This window comes from Choloepus didactylus, chromosome 8 (genome assembly GCF_015220235.1).
Source record: "Choloepus didactylus isolate mChoDid1 chromosome 8, mChoDid1.pri, whole genome shotgun sequence".
Taxonomy (NCBI): domain Eukaryota; kingdom Metazoa; phylum Chordata; class Mammalia; order Pilosa; family Megalonychidae; genus Choloepus; species Choloepus didactylus.
The window spans coordinates 60,750,278-60,773,302 of NC_051314.1; the positions used below are offsets into that span (position 1 = coordinate 60,750,278).

General features: G+C 32.0%; 1 protein-coding gene across 10 annotated transcripts in view; it reads right to left on the reverse strand.

The window, feature by feature from the left end:
• Positions 1-809: 809 nt before the first annotated feature.
• CNOT2 (CCR4-NOT transcription complex subunit 2) overlaps positions 810-23,025 on the reverse strand; it is a 132,151-nt gene continuing 109,935 nt past the window's right edge. For 9 of the 10 annotated variants that reach the window (XM_037846914.1, XM_037846906.1, XM_037846905.1 and 6 more), the window contains 11 exons: positions 22,273-22,455; positions 19,813-19,892; positions 17,142-17,267; positions 15,249-15,373; positions 14,115-14,235; positions 13,868-14,024; positions 11,134-11,195; positions 10,995-11,044; positions 9,001-9,101; positions 7,193-7,337; positions 810-1,093 (listed from right to left, as the gene is read on the reverse strand). In XM_037846914.1, coding sequence (XP_037702842.1) covers positions 1,007-1,093; positions 7,193-7,337; positions 9,001-9,101; positions 10,995-11,044; positions 11,134-11,195; positions 13,868-14,024; positions 14,115-14,235; positions 15,249-15,373; positions 17,142-17,267; positions 19,813-19,892; positions 22,273-22,455 — 1,237 coding nt within the window. In that variant the 3' untranslated portion in view covers positions 810-1,006. Of the gene's footprint in view, positions 5,083-7,192; positions 7,338-9,000; positions 9,102-10,994; positions 11,045-11,133; positions 11,196-13,867; positions 14,025-14,114; positions 14,236-15,248; positions 15,374-17,141; positions 17,268-19,812; positions 19,893-22,272; positions 22,456-23,025 lie in introns of all 10 variants that reach the window. The other variant, XM_037846909.1, reaches the window with a different exon arrangement.

Here is a 23,025-nt window from a genome sequence, read left to right on the forward strand (position 1 = left end):
ACAAGATTGATCTTTTTTTTCTCTTCCTATGAAACGCTGCTGTTCAAACAGCCAGAGTGAATTGTCTCAGTTCACTTCTTTAAGTCCCATCACATTCACTTGGGTATGGATGTCCTTGGCTGCTGAAAATCTGGCCCTTTAGTGCACAGGGCGACAAAGTCCCCTGACCGGCAGTTCCAGAATGTCCCATTTTCATATATTGCATCCATGCACACCTCCTAAAAATGAGGTACAGCAGGGCAAACATTTTCCAAAATAGATGTCATATATATAATATATACACATTCGTACATACATACCTTTATTCATGTGATGTCCAAAAATTTAAAAAAAATGTACACATTTATTACAAAATCGTAACAAAGACTGGACAGTGTTTTGCTCATTCTGGAAAGATGAAGCTCAGTAATAACACAACCCTGGAAACCTCCAGAGATTGTGGCAATATCTTTCTTCTAAACAGTCAGATATTCTTGCATTAAGCTTGGCGAAACTGCCTTTCAAAAACAGAAGGGGAAGTAAAATGAAGGAAGCAGACCTTGCTCATCTTTCCAAATGAAATACGAGAAGGATCTTCACATAAAAATGCACAAACATTTGTTATTTTATTACCAATAGTGCTACAATGAACAATGTAAATTTTGTGGTCTAATTTTGTTGAGTCTTTTTGTGGGTTTTCTTTTTTACACTTTAGATACTAAATGGTAAACTTCTGTCAGTGTACTTGTCTTTACAGACCCAAGTCTGTCTGATGGCAAAAAAAAAAAAAAAAAAAAAAAGAAATGAAAAAATTCAGACCCTGCTCAAACTAGAGAAAAACAAATTACAAATTTAGTTGTTGGGCAGCACATAATTAGTAAGGCAGGACCTCAAATGGTGACCCTTTGCATAAGCCAATTGCCAGATCCTCAAGGAATTAAAACCAGGGTGCCTGAGCCACATCAGTTCTGCAGTTATGTTGAGTATTGTGCTGAGACAGCCATACCCCAAGAAAAGGGAAGTCTTTTTAGAAGGCTTGCTGAGCAGGGTTGTAGTTGAAGGTGGATGGCAGGTGAGGCCGTTCTTCTAATTTGTCATATTCCAGATGGAACTCCTACAAAAACAAATTCAAGAATTTAGATGATTTCATTGTGACCTCTCCCTCTGATCTGTTTTTTGTCAAAATCATTTTATGAGCAGATAAAATACCTATACAAATAAGAACAAATATAAACAGATTTAACAACTAGTTTTCCCTCTAAGTAAAATGTACCTTGAAGAAAATTATGCTGTACTTTTTATCTGATAAGTACAAAACTAAATACAGACTTTCTGTGTAAAAGTCAGAGGCTAGTCATGAAAATCTATTTTAAAAAATAAATTCTAAATAATTCTTTGCTTAAAAATAAAATTTTGAATGGGACAATTACTATGTCTCTAATAAAAAGCACTGAAAATTACGGGATATTTTAAAGTAGGGCCCCCTTCAATGAAGTGTAAAACCTAAAAGTTTACTTTTTCCCCATGAAAAGAGTTTAGGAATAAGTAAAATTTCCTATTTGTTTTATCATACTTAAATAGTTATTTTATCCCCATTAAAATACGGGGAAAATAATGAACATAAACTCACACATCTCAACTTCCCAAAATCCTGACATAAAGATAATGCAACTGCCACCTAAAATTAGATAGTAGTTTCGCAGTAGGCATGTTTGAAGACCCCCTTATATAGCTCATTTTCATCAAATATTCATAAATACTGTATTAACTTAATGACTTTAAAAATTTAAGAATGGTAAAGCAACGTTTTCATGATACTTCCCCAAAGATCAAGACTAGACAAACACAATATACTTTGCCTGTTTACAAAAACACACCTTTGGAACTACAAAAAGCAAGTTCTAAAATTAATTCTACAAACGGAATTTAATTAATTAGCACATGCTACCACTGTATAAACCCATTTAAAGAAATATGAACCTTAATATGTTTTAAAGATTAAGCCAACAAATGACTTTAGCATCATGGATTAACATATTTTACCTTACCTGTTTGGTTTCAAATTGATTCCATAATGGATGTGATGTTTCCATTGTTAAATTAAATGAAAATGAAAACTTAGGCCATAATGATTAAACTTTGAGATACATAATTGAATACTGAAAATTTAAGGATATTACATTAACAGTTACAGAAACAGCAGGTATAATTTATTGAAAACTTACTATGTACTAAACTAGAGACACACTTTTATTCTCATCTTTACAATAACCCTGTAAAATATGTATCATTATCCTAATTTTGCACCTGAGGAAATGAGACACAGAAGTAACTTGCCCAAGTCATATCATAAGTGGCAGACCTACGATTAGGACCTGGACCCATGTGACACCAAAATTTGTATCTTTTCTAGTATAACACATTTTTAGTATATTTAGCCTGAGATCCAAAAAGAATTACTTTAACATACAGAAATAATTTTGCAAAAATTCAGTCCCCTGACAAAATGTTTATAAAGAAGGTATACTTGGTGACTTTAATCTGAAAAATGTTCCCTTCAAATGACAGAGTAACTAAGGTACAGAAAAATGTTATTTTCTTATTAGCAAAAATTGACAAAGAGCAGAATCACCACATCTGCAAGCTCTAGCCTGCTTGTGTAGCCATCATTTTCTACTCCCTACCCCTGCCCAGAAATTAGAAAAACTTTATTGCTTAGCTAATAGTGAATAGCCAAATTAGTGCAGAAAATATCTTTTTATTACATTATTCTTTTGAAATTAAAATTGACATCTTGATTACCACAAATATATATAGCCATAGGGTAAAAAGACTGTAACTGTGACACAAATAATAAATTCCACTATCTGTTATATATATATATTAAATATATTTTATATAAATTATGTTTTAAAATAACCACATAAGCTAGTAAATAATAATATTAATAATATGATATAATTTTGTTTATTCTGCCCACTTCATTGTACACTGGTGAACTACATGTATCATTAGAATTTAAACCAGATTAACTTCATTAATGCATGTATTTTTCCTACATATTAAAAAAGATCAGTTTAAGTCTAAATGACCATTAAGAAATTCAGAAACCCTTCTTTATCAGAAATTCAGAAATTATCTGTTAAATTTTGTCATCCATGTATTTTTATTCTTAAATATATAAAGCTTACAACAAACTGGTATCTACTGGTTACATCTCTTTTACATCTTATTTGTACACACACAACAAACATACACATGTACACCCTTCTGTATTCTGTAGGGGCAAGAAGTGTGTCTTTTTTATACCACTACCACCTGACTGGAATAGTGCCAGGCCTGCTCAGGTGTGTAATTAACAGGTGATGAATGGATAAACAAAAGTTTTCATCACTTGTTTTAGGAACAGAACACTTAACTGTTGAGATACTATTCCGTAATTATGTATTACAAGGGCTATGTATGTATTTACTGTTGGTTGAAAAAGGGGGATTCTTAGATTACAGTTTAATGACTAAAAGGAAGGGGAGAAAAAGTTTAAATGCTTTTCAATTAAACAAGTTTTTACTGCCTCAGTTTTTCTATTAATAAAATTAGGCTTCATATTTGCAACAGGTTACTATAAAGAAGAACTGAAATTTATGCACTGCATTCAGCGGATCAAATGAAATTATTGCAAAAGCATTAATGTCATCACTGAACTATTTACACAGGAAAACATATACTGCAGGAATGTTTTCTCAAATCCTCAAAAATACCAGCTTTCTTTCACCTAAAATAAATACTAATTTAAATTTCAGGAAGTAGCAAAATATCTTAAATACACATAATTAGAATTAATTTGCATTGTTTTAAAGAACACATTACTAAAGTATAAAGATGTGCTAATATGTACCAGTAAAAGTAGTGAAAAAAATCTCAATTTATTTCGAGTATCATATGATAAATACCCTATTCAGTGTTGGACCCACAAGGTGAAGTAAGGCTCAAAGAATTCTTAAATTTTTAAGTCTTCAGGTTGAAAAAGCTATTGTTAATAGGACAATTTCCACTATCTGAACATTCGTTGTGGAAAAATTATTTTAAAAGTTTTTATTCATTATGGATCTATACATGAATGAAATATATATATATATATAATGATAGTAACACAAATTTAAAATTAGTGGGATATGAATAATTCTAGTTTTATTACATAGGGCAACATAGCCTGCTGAAAGTCAAGTTATCTAAAAGGGAAGAAGAATAGACAAATACAATGACAAACACTTTATGTACATATATTATTGATTTACAGAACACCTTTAAATAAAGGCCTGGGTCCTAGAACTCAAGGTTGCAGAAATTTTAAGGGGTATGAAATACTTCTGATTTAAAATCATCTAACCTCTTAACTTAATATTAATTAAAATTCTCTAAGGCTATGAAATGATTAACAAAAAAGCTCTGACAAGGTATTGTAAATGGAGCCCAAGATTAGGGTCTAAATTAATTTGTTTCAACTACACCATTATAACATCAAACTATTAGTTCTAACACTTATTCATACTGCAGACTTCTTATAATGCGTTCAAACTATATAATGCATGTTTTTTACCTGGGAATAATAAAGGACACCCACTTTATAGGTGCATGTTCTTCACCTGTTAATAGTAAACCACATCCTCTTTAAAGATGGGGATTTTGAAGTTAACTTGGGATATGGAATATTAATGGATTTTCTGTAGTTTGATGAAGTCTTAATGAATAGAACCTAAATTTTTTAATTTCTTAATTCCTCACTCAATTTCTAGGAAAGCACAGAACACAACAGCAAGAAAATAGGAGCCATTTTGAAAAATCTATTCTGTGAATATAAGGCAACTTAAAAGTTGTAAGTTCATGAATTTGTATTTTAACATAACCAAAAGACTGAAAGAAGTAAAAAATTCTGCTTGTTTTTATCATGATGAAAATGATTTTGTTGCAGTGTCAGTTCAAGTGGCCAGCAAATTGTTTCCTTAATTCGATGAAGATTTCTTAGGGAATAATATTATTTCTCAAACTTTATTTTCCAACTTCACAGCTAAAACATTTCAAGTAAAGGTGAAGACAAAAGCTCAGCTGTACAGGAGAGAGAAGATAAAATTGGGTGAAATAAAAAACAAATAGATGGTAATGTTTTCTTTAAAATGACATTTACCTGACTGGTAAATGATTTTCTTTAAAATGACATTTACCTCTTCTATAGGAGAAAGTGAAGGGATCCTATATTAAGGTTTAGGTTGTTTCTGAATACCTAGGTTTAGTTGTGGAAAAAAATTTTCTCACGTAAGTCTGGTATGCCTAACTAAAGCTTAACTAAAATTATATAGGTTTCTACTGCAAATATCCATTCCTTTTTGCATATATAGAGGAATAACTTACAGTGATACTCAGCAAAAAACTTCAAATACAAAGGCGAATACTTCAGTTACTTCCTAATAGATGTCTGTTCCCTTCAAAGTTTGTTTTTTCTTTTTTCCTCCTATAGAGCTTTTCTCACCTGGAGCACCAACTGACCCAGTGGTTTTGAGAGTATAGCCCATGACCAGGAAGAGGACCAGCCTCAGCCTCAGCATTGGCATCACCCAGGAACTTGTTAAAAATTCAAATTCTCAGGCCCTACCTGCAGACTTACTAAAGCAAAAACAATGGAGATAGAGTCCAGCAATCTGTATTTTAAGTCCACTAGATAGTTCTAATGCAAGCTAAAGTTTGAGAACCCCTGACTTTACCTAACAATCAGTTACAATTTTTCCATTTTTGGAAGAATAGTAGGAAAAAAGCTGTAATAGCAATTATGATAAAAACAACACCAACAAACTACCCAAATGACTTCCATGTACTGAATAGCTAGTATTTGTTAAGTGCTATATTTAGTGTATATTTATGTGTGTGTGTACACGTAATCTCATTTAATCATAATGATAACGTAAAGGTAAATATCTTGATTTACAGATAAGGAAACAGGGATGGAAAGGTAACTTGACCAAGGTCAAAGGATAAATAGCAGAACTAGTAGTTAATTTCAAAGCCATGATACAAAAGCTATAGCTTTCCACGCTACTAAATTTCTTAAAGAACAGGTAATACACACAATGTTTTGTGTTTTATTTATAATTAAACGCAATCATTTCTATGTAACTGAAACCAAGATACTCACTTTAATTAGAATTGTTAAAATTAGTTAAATATAGTATATAGCATATAGACTTGGTCTGAAAAGTAATGAAATTTACCACTGAGAAACACCTAAAATTAATTATAATGATGATGATAAAAGATTTAACCTCTTGTATGTGTCTTATTTTTATCTTTTTTTGTTGGGTTTATTTCTTCCTATTTCTTTTTTCAAGTTTTACATGAAATATTCCTAGGATGTAAAGTTTTTGTGATAAATATCTGGTAAGCATTTTATATTGTCTTCTTAAAATGCTTCATCTTTTTATCAGTTTAGTAAAGGTGATTAAAAAGCCAAAACTAAAACTAAAACTAAAACTAAAAATTTGTCCAAAGAACCGCCAAATATTTTTCTTCAGATTAAATTTATTTAAAATATAACACTCATGAAAATTCCATACACAGGAGTCAGAAAAAGATCCTGCCTTTGTATAGGGCTTCTTTTTCCTTTGAGGAAAAGTTGCATAAACAAAACAAAACAACACAACTTTTTTTCTACAGCCCACTTCTCAATATTTACCATACTAGTTATAGGAATGGTCATGGTTCAATTCTATTTCTTTAAGAGTATGCAAATAAAAATTCGGGCATCTTTCCTGCAATGAGTATAATGTACAAATGTAAAAAAAAAAAAAAAGTGTATCTCTTTATTTACTGCTTTTAGGAAAATTTCAGAGTTGTTTAATTTAAATTAATAACAATGCATGGTTGGGACTGCAAGAGGTATCTTTATTTTACAATTCAGTAGACACAAAAATATTTCAAATCTTAGTAAGAGTTGGGCAAAATTACAACATCTCTTTACCAAGTTCATTTTCCCAACTACTGAGAAAATGAACTGTTTCCGGATATCATCCTAGAGCTTAAATCAAGCTAATTAGATAGAAAAGATTTAGCAAGTATCTGGCACATTATTGGAATGGAAATCTTGGTACATATAAATAGTTAAAGGAGACTTTTAAAAAAAAGTCTAGATATATATTTACACATTTGCACAAGGAAAAAAGTATACCTTAGCTACTTTCCTCCAGTTAAGACAGTCAAAGAAGTAATATGTTCCCCTCTCGTATGTATTGGTTTTCATTGTTGGCTCCATGCCTGGTGCCCTGGTAATCCAAACTCGTTCTTCTTTGTGGTATCTCCAATCACGGTTAAAACTTCAATTTTTAAAGGAAAAAGGCAATTAATTTTTCCTTGGCTCATATTAAACAATTTCTATGCTTTGTAAAACTCTTCTCCAAAATGGATTACACATACAATATATTAATATGGATGCTTCTTAATCCTGACTCTTACTGTTATTAAATATAACTCTAATGAAATGAATAGAATAAAATAATTTCTTAATTTGCCCAGAAAGTCTTCAATACACATGCCTTTATTTAACTGAAAGACTTTTTATGCAAATCAAATAAGAACTTTTAAAAGCTCTATAAGCAATGAGATGATAACTTAGGCAGTCGAAATAAACATATATTGAGTTCCAGGAACTTTGTTGCATTCTTGCTCTTCTTAACACTAAAGAAATTGAGATATCTATTAAAACAAACAAAAACTCCAGCTATTTATATTATTTTATAAGGAGCTAAATACAAAGTCTATCTGAATTAACTTTTTAAAAAAATTCATACAATTTAATAACTATCAAAAACAAAATATCCATGAAAATGTTTAATGTATGCCTTTCACTTTTTATTCAAGTCTCACTAATCCTAAAGGCTACCCATTAGAATTAAGAATCAATTAGGATATACACCACATGTAAAATAGAAGTAACATCCAAAGGACAGCCCCTTGAACATAAATGTGCCATACAAATATCTCTGATAAAATGAATCTCCATGTAAATACCTTTCTACCAACACAAGAGAGGATTCTGAAATAAATGAGACAGAACTGCAGTGACAGATGGATGGATAAGTGAATTAATTTATTTACTTATGAATTAATTAAAACGGAGTAGATAACAATCCCTCTCATACAAAAATGAAGGGAAAATATGGGAGAAAACAAATCCCCTCAATTAAGAAAATAAACTAATTAATTAGCAACGCAGTAATTTTATATTTTTAAATATCTGATCCAAGGCTTTTTACAAATGTTACAAGGTATATTATAAAATACTTAAATATGAAAAAGGTCTCCCAACTGAAATGTCATATACTTTTAGTAATAATTGACTGTATAGTAAAAATGATAAATAAAATAGCTTATTGGTTGGTAACAAAATATGTCACCAATTGGACATATGAGAAATATGACACAAAACTTTTATCCTTAAGAGAACTGGGTAAAAACAGAAATGCTGAGAAAAAATTTATCCAATGAACCAACTTCTTTACAACTTCTAAACTGGCCAATAATAGACTCCTGATAATGAATGCAGACTATATTAACACTTTGAAGAACATAAATATGCAGTGCCTTTCCTATATAATACTCAATAAATATTTACTAAATGATGAAATTCATTAACTTATATGGTTCCACAAAGAATAAGAAAAACCACCATCATGAACTGTATCTTATACTTCATATATTTACAAAAATTAGATCCATCAAATCCAAATCAACTGTCTTAAGAACTGAGGAGTATTTAAGTTTGAAATTCTTTCTTTTTTATGTTTACAGTGATTATGAAGCCATACTAACAGTTTCAATAGAAATTAATTTTATTAAATGTAAACATAAACAATTTCTCAGAGAAATATTATGACTTTAAAAGTCCCATAACTATAGCCGTTTTCATGTAAAAAAAGATGTGTTCTGAAAAATCAAGATCCATTATAATGCAAAAGTGATTAAAACATATGAACCTACAGCTCCACTGCAGCTAAAAGTTGTAATACGTCTCCTCCATTCATGTAATAGAGATAGAAGAGAAGGTCTTCTCCATATCGGCCAAGCTTTATTGCAGCAAGCTGGAAAAGAAAAATAAATTATTCTAAAATGTAAAACAAGTTTGAAAATCCTAATATGAAATTGCTACCACTTAAGTAAAATTGGAAAGAGAAATCAGAAACTCTTCCCTTTGTGGCAGGTTAACTATTGTTATAGGATTGCACCAAGTAGTTATAATTCTAAAAGGGAATTTCTTCATCTTCTAAAATTATTTGGCAATTATTACTGATACATCTGTTTGATGTACTAATAGGAAAAAAAAAATTAAAAACTTCCAAAGCAAAGACCAAATATTGTCTTTCCCACTCCAAGGATTTACCAATACGTGACAACAATACTAGAATACTGTGCTCAGAGATCCAGGACTTATACTCAAATCCTACTTCTACTACCTACTAATATGACCATGTCCAAGTTATTTAACGTCTATGAACTTTAACTGTAAATATGGACAATGGGATCTATGAGCGTTACTATGAAACTAAATGAAATTGAGTGAATATATGTTAAAGCACCTTTTAACAGTGTCAGATATATGGAAGGCGTATAAGAAATGTTAATTGATTCTATCAGATAGTGACTCACAAATCATTTGGTTATATGTTTGTAGTAACTAACAGATAGTAAATATACAAATCACAAAGGGATGGTTGTTATTTTGTTTACATGGATGACTGAAAGATGACTGCATTATATTTCCTTCCATGAGGCAGAGTGTAGAAACATAACTGCCTACCAAACAAAAACATGGGTGAGGTCAATAGTCTCCTGTTCTCACATTAAGATAAAACTTAAAGACTCCCCCAAACAACCACTTTTATCTCTTTACCTGATTCTATATCTAAATATTTATTTGGCTGTTACATATCCTTTGAATGTAATTTTTCTCTCCATTCATGTTATCCTCATTCAGGCAGCAGATTCCAAGGTGACAAATTCTCATAAATTAATATTTCTCAAATTGGCATGAGGAAAGGTTCTGGAACACTTAAGTAATTGGAGCAAAACACCTCTACAGTGGAGATGGCAGCAAATCACAAATAGAAAAAACTAGCCCTTTCCATCTCATACTTCTTGCCCTCCATATACTTAAGTATTAAAAGACATATTGAGAAATAAATCCCTTTACTCCCTCATCCACATCAATATCCTTTTCACCACACAACTGTATGGCCTAGACTCAGAACACTGATAAAATTTATATATTTTACCATACATATTTATATACATATATATAACATAAATATATTTTTCACTAAATTATACTCCTTCACAAGGATAAAATGTAGATTCCATATACATTTATTTTCCTAAAAGAAATGAATTCTCTAAGTTCTTCCCTACAGCAAAAGTATTTACCATTTTCTTTTTAGATAAAATAACAGATTAAACCTAATATTAATAGTTACTTTATAAAGAGAATTGTAGGCAATAAAAAAAATGGAAAAGAAAAAACACTGAAAAATCCAAAAGTCAAAGGTCTTAGTTTCTAAATATATACATTTATTGTTCAATTAAAAATACTGTTTCTGTAATTTTTGTAAAGGAAAATTGTTCTTATTGATAAGGGCATAAAATGAGAATATCAGAAGGAAATTTATGAAATTTGCCAAGTTAGTCTATTCCCATCAACTTTGGTTGTTGGTGTACCGTTATTAGACATCAGAAATATTCACCAGTCTTGCCATTACTTTTAGAAAATATACCCACAGACATCAAAATGATTAAATTACAAACAAGAATAGAAATAAAATTATTATATATAATTGAATAGACTTCAGAAAGCATACTCCTGAGACCACTGCTACTAATTATAAAAATATGTTGTCTGAACTGAAGGAAAAAAAAAAAAACAAAAAACCTGAAAATAGATAAATTCATGCTGACTGAGTAGAATAATAAACTACACTCACCTTATCCCTAATGTGAATGTTCGTTAAGTACTCAGATGGAACATGGAAGTCTGGATAATAAAATGAAAAAAGCCTTATTAACTGATTCTCACTTACAAATATATTTTTAAAAGGTCTGAACACAAATAGATTCTCCTACCTATGTCTTGAGGTCGACAAGGTGAGGATGCCCAAGGTGATGCAAATTTGGGATAGAGATTTCTGAATAAGGAGGAAAAAAAAAACACTCTGAAATCCAAAGTAGAAAAAAAGATTTCTAATCGTATTTTAGGAAAAGCAAGCAAGACAGAAACTTCAAATGTAAGATGAGCATCTTTACTTCTAATTACCTTTCCTAGTTTTACTATGACTTATACAGCAGGAAACTGAAACAAAGTTTTATATATATATTTATGTATATATATATATATATAAATGGAACAGGACTGCTTCACTTGCAATACAGTATAAATACACAGCATACAACAATATATAAAATGCATGATTTCAAATTTTTTACTTCTAATTTACTACAAATCAGGATGGTTCAAATTCATTAACACCATGCCAGAAAGAAGGAAGGAGAAGGGGAAGGGGAAGGAGGTGGGGAGGGGTGAAGAGAGGGGAGGGGAGGGGAGGGGAGGGGAGGGGAGAGAAAAATTCTTTTTCGGTGGAATAGGGAGGAAAGATTCTTAGTCTAATTAAATAAGGTAGTCAAGATTGGTCTCGTTGAGGTCAGATTTGAACAAAGATTTAAGGATGTGAGGATAACAGACAACTATATTGGTTATCTAGCAGAAGAACATTCTAGTCAGAAAACTACTAGGACAACTAAAGCAGAGACATGACTGACATGTCTGAGGAACAGCAAGAAGGCCAGTGAACAGAGAGCTGAATGAACAAGAAGATTTTGAGGCAAAGATAGGGGAGGGTGATCAATAATACCCTGTGGGCCACTGGAAAGATTCTGGATTTTTAATCAGAATGAGTACTGGCAGAGGAGTAACTTATTTGAAAAGGATCGCCCTGGCTGCCATACGAAGAGATTGCTGGGAAGGGGCAAAGGAAGAATCAGCAACACTTGATGACTGGCTGATAAGAGTAAATCCAGGCAATGGAGGATGGTGATTCAAACATGGGTGGTGACAGTTAAAAGTAGTAAAATGTGGTCAAATTCTGCCTGTATTTTAGAAAAAGACTGTATATGATGTATAAAACAAAAGAGGAGTTAAGGATGATACCAGGCTTCTAGAAGGATAGAACTAAAAGTAACTGAGATGGGAAAGGCTGTAGATAGAGCAGGTTCAGGCAGGAAGATCAACCAAGAGATGTCTAGTTGTCAAGTGGATCTAGAAATCTTAAGTTCAAGAGAGAAGTCTGGGTTGGAAATACAGGTTTGGGGTTCCTAATTATATAGTTGGTATTTAAGGCTATGAGACTGGAAAACATCATCAAGGGAGTAAATCTAGAGAAGAGGACTAAAACAAAGAGGTCAGGAAGAAGAGTAGGAAGTATCAGCAAAGGAAACTCATTAGGAACAGAAAAATAGTAAGAATGGTGTTCTCAAAGCCAAGTGAAAAATGTGTATCAGGGGAGGAAGCAATGGTTCCACTATGTCAATTGCTGCTAATTCAAGAAAGATGACTTCCTAGTAGTGACCACTGAATTTAAAAATATGGAGGTCGCTGTTGACCTTGTTGAGAGTTTTAGTGGAATGGTGGGAACAAAATCCTGACTTAAATGGACTTAATAGAGAATGGGAGAATATAAATTGGAGATACAGAGATGACTCTTTTGAGAAGTTTTGCTTCAAAAGGATGCTTTAAAGGAATGGGCACCAACCAGAGGAGGAAGTTGGATCAAGAGAAGGTAGTAGTAAAAGCGTATTTGTACACACTGATGGAAATGTCCAATACAGTAGAAAAAATTGATGCTGTAGGAAACAGACAGTATTGTTAGAGTCATGTTCTTGAACCTCCAAGAGAAGCTTTAATTGGAAACATGGATCAACTATGATAATAAGGTAGGAAACTAAATTAAGGTGAGTACAGATGGCAATAAGCAGATGTGGTAGCAGGACTGTGTCAACATTCTCTTCTGATTGCCTGAATTTTTCTTTAAGTAGAAATAAAAAGCTAGGTCATAATCTGATAGTAAGGATGGAGGGGAGAAGGTATTAGGAGTTCGAAGACATAAGTGTAAAACAGATGCATAGGAGAGCAAAACACTATGGACTAGGCATGTCATGTATGATTACGTGGTTGAATTAAGGGTCTACTTGAGGATCCTAGTTATAAATTTGAAATGGGATCGGGCAGTGAAGTTGTGCGATTTTCTCTAGCCAGATTCAGTAGCACAGGTCAGGAATGGAATAAAACGATATTTAATCAGGGTTGTGGATTCTGTCAGGCAAGTACGACAAAGTGAAAGAGCGGTAAAGGTATCAAGGGTATATACTTAAAAGACCAATTATGATTGAATGTAAATTTAACTAGGTAACGGGGAGCAAGTGAGAAGGGAAAATGTTGAGGAACAGTGAAGGATAAAGAGGTTCTCGATGGGCCAAAGGTTTACTGGAATCACAGTACTAGAGAGAGAAAGATGAAAAAAACAGGAAGTAGTCGTCAGAGAACATGGGCAGTGCAGGCTTAAAATTACGGAGAGACTGTAGTTACTGGTTAACAACAAGGTCAAAGGTATGACTAAAGAAGTAAGTGGTTGAGGTATGATAGAGAACAAGATTATTGGAGGAGGGAGATTCAAGATGCTGAAAGTTTAGCATTTTAGAAAAATCATACATGTTTACACTGAATCTACCAAATTATGACAGAAATAATACTGGAAGTTTACAGGGAAAAATTATGTGCAAATGGGGAAGAAAAGAAAAAACTTACTCAGGAGAGTTCAGATTGAGGCCTAACGTTGTTAAGTCACTTCCTAATGCAAGATGTACCATTCCTGGGTCTGTCTCTGCTGCCCTGATAAATGTTAACAGGCCAATCATTCCAAATTGGTCCGTCACCATCCCTTGAGGAATGTTAGTAACCCGCCCTGGAAAAGAAGAACACAGTCATCTTTATCTTTGAAGAAAAGTCAAAGAAACTAATTCTATAATATCTTTGACATGTTATAGAGTCCCACCATCAGGTAACACCTGGATCCCTTTTTTCTGCTGGTTATTATTTTGTGTCGTTGAACTTTTATCTCCAGGGAATTTGGGCCCATCTGTACTTGATGTTGTCTTGCCAGATGTATTCAAATTCTAACATGAAAAAAATTAATGGTGATTAAAATTTGTTAAGTGCAAAAAACTCAAGCTCACATATTAACAGCCTGCCATTCATTCTTCATTATATTTAAATTTGTTGTAAATTATTACCTGTTTTTCAAGTTCTACATGAAATTTTTGTTTCTATAATTGTCCTCTGATGCAGAAATAAATCTTATATAATCTACACTTGAATATTTAAAGAACAAGAAATCGAGGGAAAATATTCTTATTTATCTCAGATCTTTAATCACGGAAAAAAAATCTTTCTATCCATATACATACACCTATACAGATATATATGTAAAAACATGTTATATAGGTGTATCTATAGAACAGGGCTTTATGCTTTGGGATACATTTGAAGTCAAACTCAATGCTTTCAATTAGAAAAGAAACTAAATATAGTACATTATTTAATAAAATATTACCATAACCACCTCCAAATTATACTATATGAACTTTCTTAATTTGTACTTATTTTAATTCTTACCCAACAATCTTCTTTATCAATTATTTTAATTATACACAAACTCCCATCACACCCAAAAATATTGCTATTTGCAGTGAAATGTGGCAGAAATAAACACATTTGTTAAGTCAGAAAGAAGAAGCTGAGTTGGTTGAATCAACACAGGAATAAATACGTGTATAAAGATTCTTCAAGGAGAAAACTTACTCAAGAAAAACACAGCTCCTTAGAAGGCTATAATATCAAACTTCATGGGATCCAGCTGACAGGGACTACAATAAAAGTCTAAATTAACTCTGAGAAGTTCAACAGAAATTTGCAAACCTATATGAAATAGGAAAAAAATAGGCTATCTTCTAAGTTATAAAGCTTTTCCACATTCTTCAGAAGTTAGATTATTACAGATCTTCAAAAATAAGTAGTTTTGTAACAGTATTTAGTAAGTCCTTTTAATATAGTCTACAGACTGTTAATATAAGAAAAATCTGAGGGGAAAAAAACTACACATTCACATACACAATTTTCAGTTACTTACAGATTTACTGTCATCATTACTTGATGTTGGATCTTTATAGCTGGAACCAGGTAATGCTGGAAAATCTTCATTGTGTATTGAGAAGTCCTGGGATTGCTCATTTGCTGGTTTTGTTACCATTCCAACTAGGTAATGAAAATAATTTGAAGAATTGCAATCGGTATTTGATATTTCGCTATAGAATATAAAAGTTTAACTTTCCTCATTATACCAAAATAATTTTTTTTAAATGCTAGTAAAGTGTACTTCAGAAAATCAGTATTCAGAGCAATGATGAAGAGCTAAATTTCGATATACTGATTAATAACTCTACATACAAAATATAAGGGAAGTAAGTGGTAATCTTGTAATTCTAATCTAATGTCATACATAGATGCTTAAAAATATGACTTGATACTGGTTATAATAATTTAAAAATTTGGTTTAAAAGCTTGCTTTATTTAAATATTTGACTAGATAATATAAACAATAAAATTTAAAAGAACATGTCAGTATTCTACTTGAAAGTGACTTACAGAGTGAGTAAATTGCAATCAATTATAAAACAACTCCATATTATTTCAGGTTTTCTTGGACTCCATGTTATAAATGGAAAACATGCAAGAACTGGGAAGTAATCCTCCCACTATACTTGGCATTAGTCAGGCCCTTATTAGAGAACAATACCCAGTTTGGGGCTCCACAATTCAAGAATGATATGGAGTAACTAGAGATGGTCCAAGGAGAGCAACGGGAATGATTAAAGGGATGAAAAAATGGACCTATGAGGAAAGGTTAAAAACATTAGAGTCTGAACTGAGAATCAAGTAGCCAGGTACTCAACTTCCAGGGCAGATCATTTTTTTGAAAGACTGATTTGGAAACCTTAAAATATGAAAAATAAATTTTTCACTTCTTCACATACTGTTATTTATATTCATATTCTGAAAGGTATAGAAATTCTTCTTGGTTGAAAATGGAAAAAAAACACAAAACCTATCTTAGAATAAATGATCTCTCTCTGTTTATTGTTTCTGCTATTGTTCTCTATCAGATTTTCCCCAAAGGAAACTACTAGGTACAAAGAATAAAAAAGTGTCTACCTATATTGCTGTTACATAATTTTCAAGTCTGAATTGTTATTGCATAGATGTCCCCCTTTCTTTTCAGCCCCTAACTGAAAACTCTTATCTATTAAGAGAAAGTGAACAAGGGTGATGAAGGATATTTTATTGGTGACCAAGAAGCTATTTATTAACTACACATGACCCATGAACAGTAGTTCTCAACTACTGCTGACAACACCCTCTTTACCACCAACCCCAGGGACATGTGCCAGTGTCTGGAGATACCTGTGGTTGTCACAATGGAGAAGGACGGGCTGCTAATGGCATCTACTGGGCACAGGCCAGGGATGTTGCTAAACAGTATAAAATGCACAGGACAGCAACCCACCCCTCACCACCTGTTATAACAAAGAATTATCTGGCCCAAAATGTCGATAGTGTGGAGGTCGAGAAACCCTGGTTTAGAGAAACATCTTCAATGTGTAGTGGTCAGTCATCATTAATCACTAGAAATGTATTCCTTTGGAAAATCTGTGACAAAAAAGGTAGACCACAAAATAATCACTTAAGGTCTGTATAAAGCAGAGATGCCAGAAGAAAACAACTTCTGAATACCAATGAGGCCTTCCTTTTGTGTTTCTGAATAAACTAAGTTTTTCTCTTTAACTTAGGCTATCATAGTATTCTTGGAGGAAAACAAGCATGTGAGCTCTATCAAAATTACACTAACCTGTATTTGTGATTAGAAAACACAAACCTATATGTGTATGTACCCACACACATATATATGTATATGTGTGTTGGCAATGGAAAGTGTGCATTTGCCAACATTTAAAAACTTAATTACCATAAGGGGCTCTTCCAGCCAAGGGGTTTATTAATGGAGTTGGGTTACCACTTCCTTCCCTTCTGTTTCGGTCTGCTAATGCTGGAAAATCAGAAAGGTCCAATCCTGTCACATTTTCGCTTCCATCTAAATAATAAGAAAGAACACTAGTAATTCAGTCTATAAACATTTTAAAGAGATTATAAGGACCAACCATAACATAATTTGAAATGACAGTGCCTTCTTCTTAAATAATGCACAGTATTGTACTGGGTACATAGTAGGAGCTCAATAAATACTTGTGCACTGATTTCAGGTGAAAGCATTTCATGAACAATTCAATTAAGCAAAGCAATACAGAACTAGCATAATAATCATCCCAAGTCCTAGAGACTTTAGAGAATAAGGATTAAGATGGTACATTATTTCCCCTTTGGGAAATGGCAATCTAATATTATAATTTGTTAGCTAACAAGAAGGTTATTGTGATACAACTGCTGTTTTCCATGTATCCAGGTGGAATTACTGTCTGGAATGCCTGGAATTTCAGTTATACGTAGGTGGGACAATGACACTGCATCCTGCAAATGGTCAAAAAGGTATGTGAAGTGCAGGCAGTGGCAGGAGAAGCCTTGAGAACTTTTGCTCTGTAACCAACTAATCCCATACACAAATGAGTATGTATTATTCATGTGTGTGTACTTACGTTTGGGTAGAGGTATCAATAGGGATGGGAGAGGGCCCTTATGCGCTGGCCGGCAGATGGGAAATATGGGTATATGATACAAAGCCCAGAAATATAGTATTACCTATTACACAGTAGGCGCTCAATAAATACATATATTAAATTAATAAAATTATTTTCTTTTTAAATTTTTAAAAAAATCAGCTTGCTTTTTTTAAGTTAAAATTTGACCTGTCTTCCTTACTTTGCCTATTTTAAACATTTCCTTGCTTTCTTCTCAACTTTTATAATCCTAACAACCTTGTTATTTTTAATTGTTGAAAAAAAAATTTTTCTACCTCTATCAGTTTCAGCCTGAACTACAGCTTTTCTTTAATCTTGGTCCTTTTTTTAATCTAGTGTTTTATAACAATTATCAATTTCTTTTGTCCTTTTCCCAGTTAATTTTTATTTGTATCCAAATTTCATAATTAAAAGAACCTCAGAAAGGACCTATAATTTCAAGAATACTTTGTTGATAAACAACAGATTACAATAACAATTCAAAACAGGTGACAATTTAAAATTACAAAGGGTTAACAGATAATATCATTCATACTCATTGTTTAAATAATATTGAGGTCTATGTATTTTTGAATTTCTAAAAGACACTAGCAAATAAATGAGACAATAACAATAGAAATTAACGATCTGTATAGTGTTTCAATTTATCAAGTAAACTTTCTTGAATTATTTAATTACAAATTAACTATTTTTAAGGAAAAGACTTGCAAACAAATTTTCCTAGTATAAAATATACTTAGTTAAAACTTTAAAAGTAATTCTAAGATTTTATACCACTGCATAAAAACGTAATTAAGAATCTAAGATGACGCTGTCAGACACACTGTTACTTTACTATCCCATTTAGGAAAAAAGCAAATTCAACTATGATATGCAGCCTGAATTCAGAGATGTTCAAGTATGAAAAGCTGTACATATTGGAAACAATGAAATAATGTACTTCATATTATCTTAACATCTTAAAACACAAAACTATAATTTATGAGTACTAAAATCTGGAATTTTTTCAAAGTTTTTAATCTTATTTTATCAATCTATACTGCTAAAAGTATATTATCATTTAAAAATTAAAAGCCTATAGTGACAAATGACTTTTTCCTCACTAAACCGTCTTTTGTTCTACAGGTGCTCCATTTCACTGATTGTTCTTTCACCTTCCATTTCCTTTAAATATATTTCTCTTTCAACAATCCTATTCATTTTTTCTCCTATGATCATAACAACATCCTTTATTTCTTTTTCCCCAGGGAAGTATTTGGAGATAGTAGTGGAAGGGGTGAAACCTGAAGTAGAATATCAACAAAGCTTCCTACTTTCTTCTGTCTGAAACAGTTGATAAAAAAAAAATAAATAAACCAACAAACTGCATGAATTCTTTACTGTCAGAATTAGAACTGGTATTCCATGTAACCAAAATTTGAATTTTAAATATAAAACTGGACCAAAAATTCATAATAATTTAGACGCCAAAAATTTTAAGTGCTCCATTTAATTTTAAAAGTTTTCCTCAATCCAGGTCACTATGGCCAGAATGTCATACCACCCAACCCAGTCTAGACTGTGATACTTCTTCATAGTGACAGGGCTGAGGACAGAAAAAGCTGTTGAAGCAAAAAAGACTGAAGCATAAATACAGACTATGTTAATGTTTAGGCTCTCATTTAGGTATTAGAAAGTAATTCTGATGTTGTAACAATAACATTCTGATGTTACAACATGGTAACACCATTACCATGTCAAGGGAAAAGATACATCTAAAATAGGGACATCTCTCATTCGTTTAATAAATTAAATCCTATTCTTGTCAATTTCTTACTAAATTAAATTCTACTACTTAACACAATAAAAAATCCTACAATATTTTAACACCAGTATGTTGAATTGCTTTATATTTCAAAAATCTACCACGTTTTTTATAGGTTACTAGCTCCAGAATAAGCTTACCTGTTCCATTAAAAATGTTACTTGATAAGGAGTTATTCATTCCAAATGCCTGATTCCTGTTCATTCCAAATCCAGACATACTGGGTACACAGAAAATAATTTTAGATATACAGTAAGAATACTAGCTTTCAGATGAAGAAAAACAAAAGTGTACACTTTTGATCTCCTCATATACATCAACAATATGTTTAAAAACCGTAACTAATTTTATTTTTCTGAGTTTAATCTTTTTTTTTTTTTTTAATTAAAAAACTTCCCTAAAGTCTTTTCATGAACAACTGGGAACCAAAACATCTTAAACAGATTAATTAAAAAACAAAAAAACAGAGAATATAAACTACAAACCACGAGGAAAACAGTGATTAAAGGTACCATTATGTGTATTTAGAGAGCCAACTTCGTACTGGTTTATTCTGGAAGAATTAAGTAGCCTCAAAAATATGTAGTTTAGTGTCAGACTATTCTTCCTGAATATTTGCTTTTCTTCCCCTACTGGTGAAGACTGTTATTATTTTCATAAAAGATTTTCTCTCATACCAGGTCTATGTTTCCCAACTAGTCTATGAATCCTCGTGGAGAGAGTACATGTCATATTCATCTTCGCACCCTCCACTCTATTAGCTCAAGAGGACACAAGAGGCATTCAATAAATGTTTAGTTGAACTGAATTAAATGATGTTTTTCTAAAAAAATGAATTCAATGTCTTAAAACACATTCTTACCTAAATATAGTTTACCTTCTGAGCTACTTAAAAGAAAAATAATCTCTCCATCGTGCCCCTGATTCTGAATGCATAATTAGTACTTGGTAAACAGTTACAAATGCCTCCCTTCTTTTATGCAGGCCTAAGCATGGTTTTAAGAAACGAAACAAGCCTGAAATTAAATAAGGCCATAAGTAACTAAGAGTATCATTAAGAATTATTAAAGCAAATTCTAGACAGAAACTATGCATCTTTAATATCAAATAATTTTCTGACAGAAGAGTGTCAGTGCTATAAGTAGGGTTAAACTTTGAAGACGACAAGGTTTTTTTGTTTTGTTTTGTTTTGTTCTGTCTAAATCTGTAGCACTAACTACGGTCAACCAGTATTTTTGTAAAATGTATCACTGGTAAAACAACAACACTCTGGAGTAGAATAAGGAAGCCACTGGAAACTTTTGTGTAATAACGGGTTAGAACTGCTGATGGTATAGATACTCTCAAACATTTGAGTAAATGTTCCGAGATAAAAACATTTTATAATAAATACAACTTATTAACAGCAGACATAAGCAGGGTTCTAGAGACCCTTGTTACACTGAAAATTTATAAGCAAAGTAATCTTTAAAAACAATTAAAATGTGAAGTAGTACAGAAAGGCAACAATTTAAGTATACATTCAATGAACAATACTACAAGAATGAGGAAAAATGTGATAAAGCCCAATAAGTATTATGTGGTTAGGAAACTATCAAGGAGATGAAATTTTTAATAACTCTTCACAAATAAACTAAAACAAAAAACAAAACAAAACAAAAAAACTAGAAGAGCAGTAAAATTATAGAAGAAATGCTCATAAAGCATAAAGAAAAGTAAGAATTGGAGCTTATGGGATGAAGAATAAACAGGAAATACACTAAATTTGATTTAGGTTTTACAAGTATTAATTTAAAAAAGTGATTTAAATGGGCATGATGATAACCAATTAAGGTCCTTTTTTTTGGCCCCTTTAGGTCCCATTAAAAAAAATGTTATTAAAAACCTTAAAGGCTATTTTTTCAAGAAAGCCTCAGGTTGTAAAAACATAACCCTCATTTAAATTACCCAAACAGCTTAAAAATTGTAACAAAAAAAAAAAAAAGATAACTGTTTTCATGTTGTTACTATTTGCATAGAATATACAATGGTTAGTGCAAAAAAGGAGGGGAAAAGCCCAACAGGTCATCTTTTTGTTTTGAATCCATAGACAGGATATTATTTTCAAATAGTGTAGACATAGTCTTAAAAAAAAAATCTTTGGTCAGTAATTCTCCAAAGCACAAAACTAAATCTCAGTTCAATATTTAACCAAAGCATAACTGAAGCAAGGCAGTAATAGTCTTAACATGTCTCCAGTCCTATTCTCAGCCTGGAACTCTTATAACACAGATGACCAACCTCATTTAATACAGGGAATACCTATCAAAAAAAATTTGCCTGGTGACAAGTGAAAAAATCAATCCTTTTCTCACAAACAATAATAATGCTTTAGTTTACTTTCTAAAATTAAACTTATTTTCAAAAGAACATACCTTTAGTTTGGAGAGATTTAAAGTTGTGATGTGTAACAGAAAGAAAATTTTTGGTCATTAAGTATATGATGAAAACATATGTATGAGATGTAAGCCAAGACTCAAGAACAGAGTGGTGGACAATGTAAGGGCAAATCTGAGGATACCCAGAAAGACAATTATACACAGTATCAATAAACATCTTACCTGTTCACAGTAAAAGGCTGTCGAGAAGGCTGCTGCTTTGGCATACATATTATGCTTGGCGAGCTTCTGTTGGGGCTACCTAACCCTGAACTGCTCATGCTATTTGTCCTGCTAGGAATTCCAATGCCCTGACCAACCTGGGAGTGGTTCATCATATTCCTAGGATTCATAGGCAAAATACCCCTGAAAAAGAAGTCCATTACACTAAATAAGCTCTCTATAATTACTTATTAATGTCTATAAAATCAATCTGCCCAACCCTAGAATCTCAAATATACTTTCAAACTGCATTGCTAATTTTTATTAATTCAATTCTTCTGTCTGCTCATTCTAGCTCGTTGGAAAGAAAAATCAAAGTAATCAAACCAACAAAGAGGCAAATTATAGCAAATAATATAGGGTGAGATCTAAGGTAAAAAACTCATTGGTGTGATTATGACAAAATAAAAATTTATTTCAAACATGTATTTTGAATAATTTCATTCCAACTGTATGTCATTTTTTCCAAACTATTATGCAAGTTTATGTCATGTTTTATATTACTCTCACTAGAGAAATGGATGTGTGGTAAGGGTGCAATAATCAGAATTGTCTGGGGAGCAATTTTAAACTGCACAATCCTCCTTTGAGGAAGGAGCTGCCTTTTGAAAAAGATCCCCAAGTGGTGATTAACCCTTGATATCCACCCAGATAACAACCACTGTACTAGCTATAGGATAAAAACATCTTGCTCTACTTATCAATTTGCAATGA